The sequence below is a fragment of the Oryza glaberrima genome, chromosome 3 (genome assembly GCF_000147395.1).
Source record: "Oryza glaberrima chromosome 3, OglaRS2, whole genome shotgun sequence".
Taxonomy (NCBI): domain Eukaryota; kingdom Viridiplantae; phylum Streptophyta; class Magnoliopsida; order Poales; family Poaceae; genus Oryza; species Oryza glaberrima.
In genome coordinates, this window is record NC_068328.1 from 11,958,407 (window position 1) to 11,975,660 (window position 17,254).

General features: G+C 47.3%; 2 protein-coding genes across 2 annotated transcripts; both read right to left on the reverse strand.

Annotated features, from left to right (window-relative positions):
* Positions 1 to 399: 399 nt before the first annotated feature.
* On the reverse strand, positions 400 to 2,730 carry LOC127768105 (60S ribosomal protein L19-1-like). Its single transcript, XM_052293629.1, has 5 exons — positions 2,513 to 2,730; positions 1,410 to 1,532; positions 1,014 to 1,327; positions 721 to 773; positions 400 to 637 (listed from the first exon to the last, which is right to left on the reverse strand). Exons 1-5 carry the CDS (start codon positions 2,622 to 2,624, stop codon positions 613 to 615), a joined length of 627 nt encoding a protein of 208 aa, XP_052149589.1. The 5' UTR covers positions 2,625 to 2,730; the 3' UTR covers positions 400 to 612.
* A 1,228-nt stretch (positions 2,731 to 3,958) lies between these two features.
* Positions 3,959 to 15,967, reverse strand: LOC127766648 (fumarate hydratase 1, mitochondrial-like). The gene is made up of 17 exons (XM_052291758.1): positions 15,674 to 15,967; positions 15,416 to 15,533; positions 9,067 to 9,216; positions 8,710 to 8,820; positions 8,541 to 8,624; positions 7,689 to 7,787; positions 7,534 to 7,584; positions 7,402 to 7,451; positions 6,721 to 6,802; positions 6,305 to 6,399; positions 6,147 to 6,213; positions 6,010 to 6,060; positions 5,367 to 5,462; positions 5,068 to 5,166; positions 4,945 to 4,974; positions 4,784 to 4,849; positions 3,959 to 4,437 (listed from the first exon to the last, which is right to left on the reverse strand). The coding sequence occupies exons 1-17, from the start codon at positions 15,844 to 15,846 to the stop codon at positions 4,351 to 4,353; spliced, it is 1,509 nt and encodes a 502-aa protein (XP_052147718.1). The 5' UTR covers positions 15,847 to 15,967; the 3' UTR covers positions 3,959 to 4,350.
* Positions 15,968 to 17,254: the final 1,287 nt, after the last annotated feature.

Consider the following 17,254-nt stretch of genomic DNA (forward strand, 5'->3'; position numbering starts at 1 on the left):
AGGCACATAGCAGCCCTGTAAACGCCACCACATTTCACCGATTCCTCTCACTACTAGCCTTGCCTTCGCCTTACTTTCTCCCTTCCTCTCTGTCGCCATAGAATTGGCCGTGTAATGGCTGCCACCTCCAGCCTTCCACGGACAGCTTCCGCCGCCACCAACGGTGAAAACAGTTCACCACATCCAGGAGCACATTTCGACACCTCAACATAGCCAACGTGTTCCTGGATACACTTTCCCCAAGGCTCCAGAAAGATTCAGGTTAAGAACATGACGACCAATCAAACACCCCATGCCAAGCAACGTCTGTCCGGAATTTTACGGCCACTAATGCAATCACTTAGCATTGGTACACTACCGGATGGTAAAGACGTTAATTTCTGATCAGGCATGAAGAAATTGAAGCAAACAAATTATAAGGTTAAGATCACCATCAACTTTTGAAAAAACAACTTTGCATAAGCATCTACTACATCCAGCAGCATGAAACATAATGTTCAAGGTATCAGACTTTGGAAGATACTTAAATACTAGGCCAAACGGTTCGTATTTCAAAATTCAGCTAACACCTCCACTGGTTTCACTAAGACGACCACACTTCAAGCCAGGTGTTCACTTCTTTGCCTTCTTAGGTGCCCTGCATCATTAGGAAGTTGTGGACCATAAAACTTCTGAAAATAAGCAAACACGGGTTGAAATGGAAGGTGTCATGATACTTACGCTGCAGTTTGAGCAGGAGCTGCCGCTGCAGGAGCTGCTGGCTCTCTTGGGCCCTGTTTGCATTCAGAGAAGTATTAAATCACATGATCAGCAAATAATCAAATATTAATAGCCAGGAAAATATACTTTGACAATGAAAAAATTACTTAAGATTTGACAGAAAACATATTGTAAAATTGAAATGTGTCAGTATGATGTGAGGAAAACATCAATAACATATTTCAATATTGAATCATGAGTGTTACTAACTGAAGAAAATTAAACTATAGAACCATAGGAAAAAAAAATCTCACCTGAGCCAACCTCTCCTCCCTCCTGGCAATCTTCCTCTCACGGCTTGCCTTGCTCTTGGCACGCTTAGCCTCAAACTGGTCAGAGAGTGTCTTCTCTCTTGCCTTCTCAGCCTTAGACTTGTGGATACTTTCCATAAGAACACGCTTGTTCTTGAACATGTTACCCTTGACCTTCATGTACATGTCATGATACATGTGCTTGTCAATCTTCTTGGCCTCACGATACTTGCGCAGCAAACGCCTGAGCACACGCATCCTCCTCATCCACAGGATCTTGGTGGGGAGCCTAGCCTCCCTTGTACCCCTACGCTTACCTGCAAAATAGGAAGAATAAGGAATATGCAGACACACATGTTTGCACTAAGATAACAGCGAACTTAAATGGACCCAACGCACCATAGCCAGAGTGACGTCCCTTCTGCTTAGCCTCATGGGCTCTCCGTGCACGGGACCTGGAGTGAATCTTCTGGGGCTTCTTGATGATGAATCCATCCTTGACCAACTTACGGATGTTCTGACCTGCAAGTAGGAAGGAACAGAACATCAGATAGCTTTCCCAGCATTTCAGGAACATGTTATAGAAATCAAAGTTCATCACCATGCAAGCACATATACAAGTCACAGGGAAATAAAACCAAATATCTAGAACAGGTTTTCAAGACCATAGTAAATAATTACTAGACCATCGGAAATGAGTATTTATACTCCAAACAGAACAGAACATAGACTTTGTTTATGAAAGTATGCACGATACCCAACATAGCATAGCAAACAATATATCTTATAATGAGCACAGCAAAACTTGCAAGTAAACAAACCACAATGCATACATTTACACAGTACCATACTGCAGTTCTACAAATGGTGATGAACAATCGAAATGAACCGAATGAACTTAGATGTTATAGAATTGTAATTTCAAACAGACAAAGGAATGTTCCCCTATTGATAACCGTGTGGGCATTCCCTATTAATAATCCTGTGTGCATGAATTGCAGTCTTCATCCTACCTGGCATAGGTGACGAACAAGAATAAGTAATACATCAAGCATCACATATCATGTCTATATCATGTCTATTTTTCACCTAATGGAGGATAATAAGCACACACATCCCCAGAACAGCACCGTGGATTTGACAGAACCCCTAAGATCAATCTAAACCCTAACCCTAAGTTCCATGTATAAATCATTTCTCGAAACTTTTCTACCTCTATGCATCCATCACAAAAACAAACCTAGAAAAACTGCAACAGGCAACGGTTTAAGTCCCATGAAGCAACTTCCTCCGCAACTAAATTAAACAACACACTACCTAGAACACATCAAAACTACTCCGACTAAGCGAACCAAACGAAACTCCACATCGGAATCGCCACGGCAACAGTTTCGCGCCGCAGACTAGCACTAGAGCTCCAGATCTAAAGGAAATCACGCGCAACACAAACTACCAGTCGCACACAAAGATGATATCAAACGGGAGTTGAGGGGAGTTCTTACGGGAGTTGGCCATGGAGATCTCGTTGACCTCATTGGGGTCGAGCCAGACCTTGCCCTTGCCGCACTTGAGCACGCTGGCGGCGAGCCGCTTCTGCAGCTTGAGGGAAACCATCTCCGCCGCCGCCGCCGCCGCCTTCGAGGTTCCCTTCCTCCTCCCTCTCCTTACCTGGGTGGGAGTGTGTGGTGGAGGCGCGAGGGGGTGCAAGGGTTGGCGAGGGGCGGCGCGGAGGGCTTATATAGCCCCCCTCCTGTGATGGGGCTAGGGTTTCAGCGCGAGCTGGCTGGGCTGGGCCGTCGGCCCATCAGTGGTTGGTGTAGGTTCCACCGCCCAGAAGGCTCGAGTGAGTGGAGCGTGTCGCTGTCGGGGATGGGATGACGTGGAGGGCTTGGATTTTTCGCCGGCTCTTTTTTTTTGACGAGGTTTATTTAGGTTTTAACGAAAAAGCTTTTTGCGGAATCATGGAGAAGAGAATAGTCTAGCATACTCCTGAGTGAATTTTCTGAAACTCTGGACGCCGGACATTTGAAGCTTTCATAAATGAGTAAACTATATTGATGATTTGATGGCTCCAATTTCTGTGAGATACTTAAAAGTTTTTTCTGAAAAAAATAATGAAAAGAGATACTTAAAAAGTACTCTCTCTCTTTTGCATTACAGTATCAGGATCAGTGTGGGTTCAGAAGCGAAGATTAGAAACTTCTCTAACGTGCACATTAAAGCGAATGGCTCATTAACAGATCAGTAATTAAGTATTAGTTATAAAAACTTAAAAATTGATTAATATGTTTTTAAAACTGTGACACTGCGAAGTGGGCCTTCAAAATTCTAAATTTGGCACGGGTATTCACATTTACGGCTAATTTTTTTCAGTGATAGACAATACAATCATCGACAACGAGACGTCCGTGGTAACTTCATTAATCTTAAGATATGCCTAGCCTTTCGGATGTGCTCATAGATATATCTAGTCTTCTGAATGTGCTCTTAGAAGGTTAGCGTGCGCGTGTTGCGAGTGTCTGCGTTGTCTCTAAAAAAAATTATAATATTTAACAGTTTGAAAAGTGTGCACGTGAAAAATAAGAAAGTAGAAGTTGATAACATGTTTTTATTTGTTTTGTATTAAAAAGGTTGCTATATTTCTCGTAATCTTAAATAAGTTTAACTTTTGAAAGTTATAACGTCTTAACATGAATCGGAGGGAGCATTTAGAAGGGAGCGTAGATTAGTCAAGGTGATATCGATGTAGTAGTAGACCAGTATGTCATTTTCTGCCCATGCCTGTAACTCATCTAAACTCTAAATTGTTTGCAGGATTAGTAACTAATCGGCAGCATAAGTTTTGGTACCTCAGGTGCATTTTACTACACATTGAACCACATCTGCATTTTATACTAGCTTATATTCAGAAAAGTGAAACGACAGACATAGAAACATATAATCCTTGGTTGTGTACATCCACTATGGTTGTAGAGGCAGGTTTAATCTATTTTCTTAAAAAATAAACATAATCCAAATATATTTCATTCATTTGTTCTCAAGTCAAATGTGATAATATTTCCACGGGCATGGTTGCCACATTAACTTATTACATGCAGATTCGCCATTGGGAAAAGGATGGCATGCCCTAGAAATAAAAAGCATCTACTTCAATGAATCAAAATATACTGTTTACTATTTCAGTAACAGGAATGGAATCTTGTTTTCTCCGGCACCATTTGCAGTGCAAAAACAAACTCTCCAATACGATAAGGAACTGAAGATGTAAATGTCTGGCTTGCTTTATTTACGGGTGAGCTAGAGCTAGGAAATCCACAGGACAGGAATACATTAGTCGCTATCAATCAGAAGGACCAATCATTTTCTCTGGAACAACAAGCTCATGGAATTCTGATTCTGTCAATACTCCGAGGTCTAGAGCAGCTTCCTGGAAAGATGAAAAAGAGATAAAAGATGAAAAAGAGATATGATCCACAACAGTAAATCACAAAAAGATTAAAAGCGCACAACATCAACATATTGCAATTTATGTTGATACACTAATATGAATGGCGACCAAAAAGATCAGCGCAAGGGGGGAAATGATAGTTCTGTCCTAAATCTCTATATGTAGCACCTTATCCCAATAGCATGGATTTATGCCTTAGAATATTGATGGTTCTGACAATCAAGCCAAAATATGAAATTGTGTTTGCACATATCACCTTAAGGCTAACGCAGACCATTGCACATCAGTTTCGAATCAAAACAACTAAAATAAATGGAATAATCACCTTCAATGTGCTTCCTTCTTTGTGTGCTTTCTTAGCAACAGCTGCAGCATTGTCATAGCCAATTTTCTGCATTTATTAAATAGAATTAAGTATGCACTCACGAAAGCAGATGTAATAGAAAAGATAAATGTAAGGCTACAAAATGGATGAATTTCACTTACAGGGTTCAAAGATGTCACCAACATCAAAGACTGGAAAAAAAAGGATACACAAATTAATCAAGCAAATTTGTTGAAAAATTGTATATGCATTTTTTTCCTACAGTTCAGTCACAGATACTTTACCTCGTGCAATAATTGTGAAATTCTCTTATGGTTTGCTTGAATTCCCCTGACACAGTTTTTCTCAAAGGACACAGAGGCATCCCCTAGCAATCTCAGTGACTGTAGAAGAAGAGGTATAGAACATCACTCAAACTGGTGCCCACGAACAGTATTAGAAAGAAAGTAAGCAGAGGTATAGAGGTATTAGCAACTCAGTGTAACAGGATACAGATGCATGAGGGTTTATGTAGTTGTTTAAAGAAAATTTTGTAAAGGATACATATTAGCATATTGAGGCATGTATAATAGAGAGATCATACTCTAAGTAATCCAGCTGCAATCATTGGCTTAAAGACATTCAACTCAAAATGTCCATTCGAACCACCTACTGTGACACCAACATGATTACCCATAACCTGCAAAAACAACCATTATTTGGAATTTCCAATCTTCCAATCAGCACAAAAGTAAATCACAAATTTCAGTGGAAGTAAATTGCACATTTCAACGAAAGGACCATACGAAAACGAGAAGTAATAAGACATAGTAGAAATCAATCCATGTCAGAGTCAGGTATCAATTGCATGAGTTGTTTTTGGAAATCAAGGAGCTGTAGTAGCATCCATTTGCATATAACTCATAATTGTATGTCACCAATCCGTATTTAGATGATCAGATTCCTCATACAAATTAAGTTCTTAAATAAAGCAGGAAAAAGGGGTATTGTATAAACAATGTTGTAAAGGTCCTACCAAGCAAGCTACTCATCTGTAACTAGGAAAGCAAGGGAGCAAATGCAATAAAGGTGCAAGATGAAAATGTAATATTGACAAGGAATACAGGTTGCAGATTAATAAGACAGAACAAAGTAGAGAACTGTTTGTACAAACAGTACAATATAAGTGCATAAGAGTATTGGACAAATTAAGTCAAGTAAAATTGGGTATTATCACACATTCACACCTGAGCACAAACCATGGTCAAGGCCTCACACTGGGTAGGGTTAACTTTTCCCTGTAAGATGGAAGTAGTTAAAACCAATGCTTGATAGCACAGTGCTAATTGAGAAACTGAAACAATCAAATGCAATACAGTCTTACAGGCATAATGCTGCTCCCAGGCTCATTTTCAGGTAGGATAAGTTCACCAAGTCCACATCGGGGGCCGCTGTGATCATATTAGATATATTGACTATATCTCCCCAGAAGAATAGAGAAATATTTGTGCTCTCAAAAGGCTAAAAGACTGGAATACTAACCTTCCTAACAAGCGTATGTCATTTGCTATCTTCATAAGAGATGCAGAAATTGTGTTTACAGCACCACTGCTCTCAACAAAAGCATCATGCGCTGCCTACTCAATTGAAAGAAGAAAAGGAAGGATTGTCTTAGTATTAGAAAGAACAAACCCCAACAACTAGCATCAATAAAAACATTTCCAAAGTTAATAATGCTGTGGGTAAAAATATGTCAACAAAATGTATTACTGATATTTACTAACAATTGGTCGAATTTTATCTGTAAATATTGCAAATTGTTTTGTGGACATAACCCGTGGTCAACAATGCAATTGCAATTACAGAGTTATGCCATCTAAAATAAAAGAAAAAGAATTTGCAGAACCACCAATTGTTATTAATGATTGTAAGTGTTGAGTGTGAGCATAACCACCAACCAAAGCTTCGAACTTGTTCTCAGCTGTCACGAAAGGTAGTTCCGTTTCCTCAGCTACTGCAGCAGCAATTTTGACATCAAATCTGAAACAGCAGGTATAAATTTTAGCAACTGCAGCAGCATTTTGACATCAAATCTGAAACAGCAGGTATAAGTTTTAACTAAGTATGATTAATTAGTATGAACAAAGAACTCAGCAAATGCAAGGAGCTAAAGTTCTGGCTAAACACGGAACATAGAATTGTTTTGGCGAGAATCAAACATGTAGTTATGGGTAAACAATTAGAAAGAACCATGTCAAATCTGAGACGGTATTCTTTAAATCAGCCATCTCATTGAGTTTAGGCCAGATATCTAGAGGAACAATATAAGTTGTTTATCTGCACTATATTAAAGTAGCATTTGACAAAAGGAACACTATTTTGCATTTAAAGATTCGTCTAGATTAGGGACACAGCACTCTGGATAACAGGGTTACATGAACTCTCTCTAGCCAAGGATATAATCTGGTCTCAACTTTATAATGATTCTTGGATTTCCCTTTTTTTATTGTTAGTCTTCCTTTGTTTTATTAAGGGGGGAGAGGGCGTACAGAAAGTACCAGGACAAAGATAAAGTAAATGGCAGAGAGTATCACTGTGACACTGTAAACACATTAACTCCGAAGAAATTTAAAGATTACCCTTTCTTAGTGTTCAAGCCCGTTCCAACTGCAGTTCCACCTTGAGCAAGCTGCTCAGCAAAAAATATGATCAGAAATCATTCAGCTTTTGCATATCATTCTAAAAACAAATATTGAACATTAGTGTAGTACCTGATACATCCGTGGTAAGGTACAAACAATTCTATCAATTCCATATTTCACCTATACATGGAGTTCAAAATAGCTTATAACTTATAAGTATTTCTGTCAATCATAAACGCATAGCAATTAATAAAATAATAACAAATTACTGGAAAATTTCCTACTTGTGTGGCGTAACCGCTGAACTCTTGGCCAAGGGTCAATGGGGTGGCATCTTGGGTATGTGTACGCCCAATTTTAATTATGTCTTGAAATTCAACAGACTGTTACACCAAGTTGAAACTTTTGTTAGAACAGCATAGATGCTATATGAAGGAACACACTGCATATCATCTATCTTCTGGTGTTGCCAACCAGAAGTGCTAAAATAAGGGAAAACAATAATCAGCTGAATGGCCAGCATACATTTTCTGTGGATTTATTTTATTGCCTTCACTGATAAGTAAGTGAACCGTTTAATCTTACCAACTAATTTGCACGAAAGCATTCATATGTTGCAATTTCTTGCTCATTATGAAGACAAATTAAAGTAGGTTGTGTCTAAGTGCTGAGATCTTGAGGTAACAAGTAAAACAAAAGTCTGCCCCAGCCATACACGGATACGTCGTAAACAATATGAGGTTCAATTGAGAGACTTCACGGAGAATGGACAAAATATTAATAATAGAAGGCCTTGAAATGGATAGAAAAACAAAATATAAATCAATAAGAAATAGGATGATGTGACATCCATGCATTATTGGGCTGCAGTTGTCTGTCTAGCAGCCAAAGACATGTGCCCAATAATGTGATCCAATGTAGCACAAGGAAAAAAATAGATATAATATCAACTTGTGATGCACTTGATTTGAGTATCTTAGAAATAGATTCAAATGCACAGATAATAGCAGAGGTAACTTAAGAAGATTGCTGCAAATTAGAATTAAGCCAATAGGTGAAACACGCACCCATAAATATAAAAGGCACAAGACAAGAATGGATTTTAATGTTGGGAAACAAGAGACAAAAAAAAATACCTTTGAATCAAGTGACTTATGCAACTGTTGCAAGCTTGGGACAAACCTTGAATTGATCTCTGTGGCTGCTGCTATGTGCATGACCTGAAAATGTCAGCAACATAAATCATAACATCAGCAAAGGTAAATGCACATTAAAATGACGGCCAAAAAAATAGTGAAATCTTACAGTGGGAAATGTATCATTTGAGGACTGTGATCTGTTCACATGATCATTAGGGTGTACAAACTTCTCGCCACGCTTATGTCCAAGAATCTCAGCGGCCCTATTTGCAATAACCTAAATTGCAAAAGCAGATCAGAAATGGTAAGATATTACAGTATAATAACACAAACTTAGCTCACAGTAATGTTAACATGAGAATTAAACATGATAAAATAATTCAATAAAGAACAGAGAGATTTAGTTTGCCCTTCTATTCAGACATCAAAGCTTTAACGCACATTGGCAGGTACCACATTTAATTATTAGTAACAAACAGTATAGACAATTCATACAATAGTAGTGCATAATGGGAAAAAAAACCTCATTGGCGTTCATGTTGCTTTGTGTGCCACTCCCAGTTTGCCAGATAACAAGTGGAAAGTGGTCGTCTAACTGTCCTTCAGCAACCTCCTGAGCAGCCTGCATTATTGCCTTCCCGATTGTTGGATCAAGGCCATACTCCATATTCACCTTTAAAAACCGAATGAACAAGTGAGATATACATAACACAAGTATATATCACCTAAGCAATATCATCAACAGCACAATCTGAAATTTAGTTAAACTAAAATTCAAAGCATGGCAATGTGACATTCGATTAGCTGTCAACTGATGTAAAATATTAGCAGAAAACTGAAACAATTTTGCGACAACGAGATGTAACTGATGGATAAGTCTTTGTGGTCCTTGTTTGTGATTCTTTCTTTTGCTTTTGGGTAGTTTCACCTTTTTCAGGACAACATCTACTCCTTTAGCATATTTTCAGTTGCTAGGACAGCTGCGGTTAGTAGGACAGCAGCGGTTAGCATCTCCTTTATGCCCCCCTTTATGCTTTATTCAGTTGGGATGCCCTCTAGGACAGCATCCCTTTCAAATTTCGAATTTTAGACTAGAAGAGTGCAGCAATAGGCTTGCAGCCAGCTATGGCTATATATATATGTATCCAACCTTCCTCGGGAAGGTATGGCTTTGTGTTTGTGAATGAGAGAAAACCAGAAAATTGCCCCATCTCTTGTGCCATCCTCTTCTCAATGAGAGTAACCATTGAGGTTCTAACATTTGGTATCAGAGCCACACTTTCCTGTAGGCTAAACATCTCCTGTTCCACCCCTTCCCAAGCTCGGTTGAGCTCTCAGCCAACAGCAGCAGCAGCAGCACCGGCTGCTCCTTCCCCTCTCCCTTCCCCCTCTCCACGCAGCAGCCTCCCGGAGGCACGCCATGTCCGACGTTCGGTCTCGGCGTTCGGTCGCCTCGAGCACTCGGCGTCAGCAGGACGCCGAGCTCGCCGCAGCAGAAGAGCGCAGGCGAGCAACGGCTCAGACCGCTGCAGCAGCAGCGAGGGCGGCCAGACTGGCGGCAGCAGAGTTGGCAGCAGCCAGGGCGGAGGCGGAAGCAGAGGCGGCGGAAGATGCGGCACGTGCGGCGGAGGTAGAGGTTGAGACCTTGCGCAGCAGCATCAACGACTCCATCGCCGGCGACATCACCGCCGACAGGGAGCTTGAGGAGCTGGCAAGAGGAAGGGCGCGGGAGCGGGCAGAGCGGTGGGCAGCAGCCCACCGCCACGGCGGCGGTGGCGGTCCAAGGGACCGCGCACCCGCCAACGGGAACCTAGACGGGCGCTGGCGTGCCGGCGGCAGCCCGAAGCCCGCGCGCGGCCCTCGTAGGCAGCGCGGCTCTCCCTCCCCTGACCGGCGGCATGGTCACCACGGCGTCTAGACGGTGGTCAGGGACTTTGGTCCCGGCGGTGGGTGGCCTACCCTCACCAAAACCAACTACATCGAGTGGGCCGCGGTGATGAGGGTGAGGCTCCAGGTGCGGCACATGTGGGAGGCAGTCCGGTACGGCGACGTCGACTACGATGAGGATCGGCGGGCACTGGATGCCCTCATCGCTGCAGTCCCGCCCGAGATGCAGTTCTCGCTTTCCCAGAAGCGGACTGCCAAGGAGGCCTGGGACGCCATCGCTGCGGCACGCATCGGCAGCGACCGCGCCCGCAAGTCCACACTGCAGGCACTCCGCAAGGAGTGGGAGAACCTGGCCTTCAAGCCGGGTGAGGATGTTGATGACTTTGCCCTCCGTCTCAACACTCTTTTGCAGAAGATGGTGCAGTACGGCGACGACACCTACGACAAGGAGAGAGCTGTCGAGAAGCTCTTTCGCTGCGTCCCAGAGAAGTACAGGCAGATCGCTCGCTCGATCGAGTCTCTGCTGGACCTCTCCACGATGTCGATAGAGGAGGCGTTAGGTCGCCTCAAGGTCGTCGATGGTGATGAGCCACAGCCTCTCTTGGGGCCTATCACCATCGGCGGGAAGCTCCATCTCACTCGAGAACAGTGGGAGGCCTCTCAGAGCGACGGGAGGAAGGGGGAGTCTTCTCCCTCGACAGGCGGCCGCAAGCCGCGCAAGGGGCGCGGAGGTGTCCAGTTGCGGTGGGCGCGAAGACGCGCCGAGGGTGGTGCTCGCAGAGGCGCCCAAGGCGGCGCCGCCGGCAACCACAAGCCGGCACGAGACGACGCCTGCCGCAACTGTGGCAAGCTTGGCCATTGGGCCAAAGACTGTCGCCAGCCACGACGCGGCCAGGCCCACGTTGCACGGGTGGAGGAGGAAGAACCGGCTCTGCTCCTGGCTCACGCAAGCATCGAGCTACCTCCAGCGGCACCGGCCGCAACGGCTTTTCTCCACCTCGATGAGCCGAAGGTACTCGTCTCCCTCTACAACGGCTCCAGCAACGACAAGGCTGATGGGTGGTACCTCGACACCGGCGCCACCCATCACATGACCGGCCGACAGGAGTTCTTCACCGAGTTCAACTCCAGCGTCCGAGGCTCTGTCAAGTTTGGGGACGCCTCCGGCGTGGAGATCAAGGGCGTTGGCTCCGTCACCTTCACCGCCAAGTCCGGTGAGCACAGGCTGCTCACCGGAGTCTACTACATCCCCGCGTTGAGGAATTCTATCATCAGCGTGGGACAGCTGGATGAGAACGGCTCACGCGTGTTGGTCGAGGACGGACTCATGAGGATTTGGGATCGCCGTCGTCGCCTTCTTGCCAAGGTAACCAGAGGCACTAATCGACTCTACATCCTCAGCGCGCAGGTCGCACAACCAGTTTGCCTCGCTGCTCGTCGGGACGACGAGGCGTGGCAGTGGCACGAGCGCTTCGGGCACCTCCACTTCGAGGCCCTGAAGCAGCTCAGTGCCAAGGAGATGGTGCGAGGCATGCCGTGCCTTGACCACGTGGAGCAGCTCTGCGACGTCTGCGTGGTGACGAAGCAGCGGCAGCTCCCCTTTCCCCAGCAGACGAGCTTCCGAGCCAAGGAACGGCTCGAGCTCGTGCACGGGGACTTGTGTGGCCCAGTGACACCGGCCACACCAGGAGGACGACGTTACTTCCTGCTGCTCGTCGACGACCTCTCCCGCTACATGTGGGTGATGGTCCTCGGCAGCAAGGGAGAGGCTGCGGACGCCATCAGGCACGCGCAGGCTGCTGCAGAGGGGGAGTGTGGCCGCAAGCTGCGCGTGCTGCGCACCGACAACGGCGGCGAATTCACGGCGGCTGAATTCGCGTCGTACTGCGCTGATGAGGGCATTCAGCGCCACTACACCGCGCCGTACAGCCCGCAGCAGAACGGCGTCGTCGAGCGGCGCAACCAGACGGTTGTGGGGATGGCTCGGGCTCTCCTCAAGCAGAGGGGGATGCCGGCCATCTTCTGGGGAGAGGCGGTGGTGACGGCCGTCTACATCCTCAACCGCTCGCCTACCAAGGCTCTCAATGGCAGGACACCGTACGAGGCTTGGCATGGGCGCAAGCCGGCGGTCTCCCACCTGCGGGCCTTCGGCTGCCTCGCGTTCGCCAAGGAGCTTGGACACATCGGCAAGCTCGATGACAGGAGCACCCCAGGGGTGTTCATCGGCTACGCGGAGGGCTCGAAGGCCTACCGCATTCTCGACCCGGAGACACAGTGTGTGCGCACGGCGCGCGACGTAGTGTTCGACGAAGGGCGAGGGTGGGTATGGGACAAGGCGGTGGACGATGGTTCGACTCCGACGTACGACGACTTCACCATCGAGTACGTCCACTTCGAGGGAGCTGGGGGAGTAGGCAGCTCTTCTTCACCGAGCGTGTCTACCCCAGTCCCCGAGCCTCCACCGACTTCGACACCAACACATCCTCGGACCACGACTTCAACTACGACGAGCTCTTCGCCGACACCGCCCCAGCCGGTGACCCCACGCGCTCCAGCACCAACAGCCACTCCTCCGGGCACGTCTACTCCGACGCCAGCTCGTGTTGAGCGCAGCCCGGTGGAGTTCGCTACTCCGCTCTCCCACGACGGGGAGCGCATCGACGCGTACCACGACGGCGAGCAGCTACGGTACCGTACGATGGAGGATCTTCTCGGCGACCAGCCGGTGCCGGGACAGGTGCCTCGCGACCTGGAGGCGCAGTTGCACCTTGCGTGCGACGACGGTGAGCCTCGGTCTTTCGCAGAGGCCGAGAAACACGCGGCATGGCGTGCCGCGATGCAGTCGGAGATGGACGCGGTTCAGGAGAACCGCACCTAGGAGCTTGCTGACCTCCCTCGTGGTCACCGCGCGATTACCCTTAAGTGGGTGTTCAAGCTGAAGAGGGATGAAGCCGGAGCCATCGTCAAGCACAAGGCTCGCTTGGTGGCACGCGGTTTCGTGCAGCAGGAGGGGATCGACTACGACGATGCCTTCGCTCCCGTGGCACGGATGGAGTCTGTGCGACTCCTCCTTGCGCTGGCTGCTCAGGAAGGCTGGGGTGTCCATCACATGGATGTCAAGTCGGCGTTTCTGAACGGCGACTTGAAGGAGGAGGTCTACGTGCACCAGCCTCCGGGATTCGTGCTCCCCGGCAAGGAGGGCAAGGTGCTACGCCTGCACAAGGCCCTCTACGGCTTGCGGCAGGCACCGAGGGCGTGGAATGCCAAGTTGGATTCCACACTCAAGGGGATGGGCTTCGAGCAAAGCCCACACGAGGCGGCCATCTACCGGCGGGGCAATGGAGGAAATGCCTTGCTGGTGGGTGTCTACGTCGACGACTTGGTGATCACCGGCACCAAGGATGCGGAGGTGGCGGCGTTCAAGGAGGAGATGAAGGCCACCTTCCAGATGAGTGATCTGGGGCCTCTCTCCTTCTACCTGGGGATCGAAGTGCACCAGGACGACTCCGGGATCACGCTTCGACAGACCGCCTACGCCAAGCGCGTCGTTGAGCTAGCTGGGCTCACCGATTGCAACCCAGCTCTCACTCCGATGGAGGAGAGACTGAAGCTGAGCCGCGATAGCACGACGGAGGAGGTGGATGCTACACAGTACCGGCGTCTTGTGGGGAGTCTTCGCTACCTCACCCACACACGGCCGGACTTGGCCTTCTCCGTCGGCTACGTCAGTCGGTTCATGCAGCGACCGACGACGGAGCACCAGCAGGCTGTGAAGAGGATCATCCGCTACGTTGCGGGGACTCTCGACCACGGTCTCTACTACCCGAGGTGTCCTGGCAAGGCACACTTCGTTGGGTACAGCGACAGCGACCACGCCGGCGACATCGACACCAGCAAGAGCACGAGCGGGATTCTCTTCTTCCTCGGCGAGTGCCTCGTTAGCTGGCAGTCGATCAAGCAGCAGGTGGTGGCCCTGTCCAGCTGCGAGGCCGAGTACATGGCGGCATCCGCCACTTCGACCCAGGCGCTCTGGCTTGCTCGACTGCTTGGTGATCTCCTCGGCAGAGACATTGGAGCGGTAGAGCTCAGGGTGGACAGCAAGTCCGCTCTGGCCCTGGCAAAGAACCCCGTTTTTCACGAACGGAGCAAGCACATCCGGGTGAGGTACCACTTCATCCGAAGCTACTTGGAGGAAGGGAGCATCAAGGCGAGCTACATCAACACCAAGGACCAGCTTGCGGACTTGCTCACCAAGCCTCTTGGGAGGATCAAGTTCCTCGAGCTCTGCTCCAGGATTGGGATGGCCCAACTTCCCCACAAGACGACGCACAAGACTTAGGGGGAGAATGATGGATAAGTCTTTGTGGTCCTTGTTTGTGATTCTTTCTTTTGCTTTTGGGTAGTTTCACCTTTTTCAGGACAGCATCTACTCCTTTAGCATATTTTCAGTTGCTAGGACAGCTGCGGTTAGTAGGACAGCAGCGATTAGCATCTCCTTTATGCCCCCCTTTATGCTTTATTCAGTTGGGATGCCCTCTAGGACAGCATCCCTTTCAAATTTCGAATTTTAGACTAGAAGAGTGCAGCAATAGGCTTGCAGCCAGCTATGGCTATATATATATGTATCCAACCTTCCTCGGGAAGGTATGGCTTTGTGTTTGTGAATGAGAGAAAACCAGAAAATTGCCCCATCTCTTGTGCCATCCTCTTCTCAATGAGAGTAACCATTGAGGTTCTAACAGTAACAGGGAACCAACGTGGTTTTTTACCCCAAAAAACGTGAGCTCCATTGTTTATTAAATATGTGCACATCACGCATTTGTTTACATATGTTAACATCACGCATTTGTTTACAGAAACTATCCACAGCACATAAAAATTGCTTTCCAGCCTTGTGCTCCACAGGACAACAAAATAAGGCCATCAAATTCATCTACTCGCCCCCACACACGCAGGCACTAAAATGGTATAGTCTCGCTTAATACCTTAGCGGCGCACTTTTTGAGCACCCCAAAGGCGCGGATGATGGGCACCGGCATCCGCTCGCGCTCGCCGCCGATGTCGAAGTTCTGCAGCGACCTCTGCGTCTGCGCGCCCCACAGCCTACAGGATACATACATACAACCACGAAAAGCACCCCCCATCAACAGATCAATCAAAACCAACCACGGCATCCGTCACGAAGATCGAAACACCTCCTAGCAATCCATGCGGGAGGAGAGAGAAACCGAAACCACACGCACTTGTCGTTGGGGACTCGGATGGGGCCGAAGGTGTCGCGCTCCTCGCGGAAGCCGGTGGAGATCGGGCGAGCCAGCGCCGGGCGGAGCAGCAGCGCGGCCGCGGCCGCTGCCGCCGCCGGCGACGGGGCGCCACCGGCGGACGCGCCCGCGAGGCGCCGCAGGACCATCGCCATCTCGTGCGCCGCCTCTCTCTCTCTCTCTCCCTCCTACTAGGAGGTGTCGTACGGCGGCGAGGGAAGCGGCGGCTGGCGAATGTGGGGAGAGAAGTCAGAGAGAGAAAGGCAGGCAGGTTGGTGGACGACGGAGGGGGGAGGAAGAGAACGCGTTGCGACTTTAGTACTGCTACTTACGGCCCATTCTTACTAGGCCGGAACAGTGTACACCCAACTCATGTAGGCCGGCACGAGCGTGCGGCCCATTTTGATTGTGCCGGATAGCTCAGTATATCGGTTTGCTTTTTAGGAAATAAGTTTATTAAAGGTCCCTCATTTTGACGCCAGGTTCTAATTTTTCGTTCTCGAACCACCATATAAGATATAATGCGTCCCTTAACTTTAAAACCAGCGTACTTAAGGTCTAAGTAATATAGTACTCGGTTTTACTCGATGTGTCGAGTGGGAACTTATATAGCCCCACATATCAGGCCTATTTCTTCTTCCTCCAACATCCCCTCTCTCTCTCTCCTCTATTCCCCATCAACGGTGGGGAAGGGGCAGAGGTAGCCGGTGGGGGACGGGTGAAGGGAATTAGAGTGGTACAGGTGGCCGCACGGTAGCCAGCATGAGATCGCCGCTGACAATAAATTGATGGACACTTTATATTTATATCTAGTATTGGAATTTGATGATGAAATTTAAACTCCTCGTCCAGATGAGAGGCCTAATGTGAACTTATTTCTTGTTTTTATAGGTTGATGGAGAGAGGCTGCGGGGTCTAGCTCACAGCCCACGGCTTGTTTGTCTGAGTGGCCATACAGATGTTCAATTATGTCTAATTTTTGTCTGTGTCTGAGGACTCTGAGCTCTAGACTTCTCTCCACAGTTATGTTTAATTTTCTTAAATCACCACGTAATTTTTAGAAAACCAATTAACACATTAATTTAACCCTAGCTTAACCGTAGTCTTGATTTCTGGCCCCACTCCTCCTGACCGCCTGAACAGAACACTTCCCGCAAAGGTGAGCGAGCATCGTACTGAAATACGTACTCCCTTTATATTAAAAAAAACTCGTACGGAAATACGTACTCTCTCTGTCTTAAAAAAAAATAACACGTGACCCCTCCTAATACAATAAATCTGGACGGAGGGTTATCCAGATTCGTTGTGACCTCTTTTAGATTACTTTTTTTTTTTGGAAGATGAAGTATGGCCCCTCCTATACTGCCTTTTTTTTATGATGGAGGGAGTATGCGTGTGTATAAATCGGAGTACAAGCTTTCAACCAACTTTGATGAAAGTGATGTGCTCATTGTTCTGCGGCCACACCGAAGGTGTCTTTTTTTATTAATTAAAAAAATATTTTCAGTCTAGGATGATGTTCATACAATCATACAAGTTCGTTTCTACATTGACCACAAGTCG

Coding starts and splice junctions, on each gene's coding strand:
- LOC127768105 (XM_052293629.1), bottom strand. CDS start 2,624: ATGGTTTCCCTCAAGCTGCAGAAGCGGCTCGCCGCCAGCGTGCTCAAG. Junction 1,533..2,512: donor GATCTCCATGGCCAACTCCC/GTAAGAACTCCC, acceptor TCCTACTTGCAG/GTCAGAACATCCGTAAGTTG. Junction 1,328..1,409: donor GGGACGTCACTCTGGCTATG/GTGCGTTGGGTC, acceptor CCTATTTTGCAG/GTAAGCGTAGGGGTACAAGG.
- LOC127766648 (XM_052291758.1), bottom strand. CDS start 15,846: ATGGCGATGGTCCTGCGGCGCCTCGCGGGCGCGTCCGCCGGTGGCGCC. Junction 9,217..15,415: donor TCAAAAAGTGCGCCGCTAAG/GTATTAAGCGAG, acceptor CGGTTTTTAAAG/GTGAATATGGAGTATGGCCT. Junction 8,625..8,709: donor CAAATGATACATTTCCCACT/GTAAGATTTCAC, acceptor TGACATTTTCAG/GTCATGCACATAGCAGCAGC.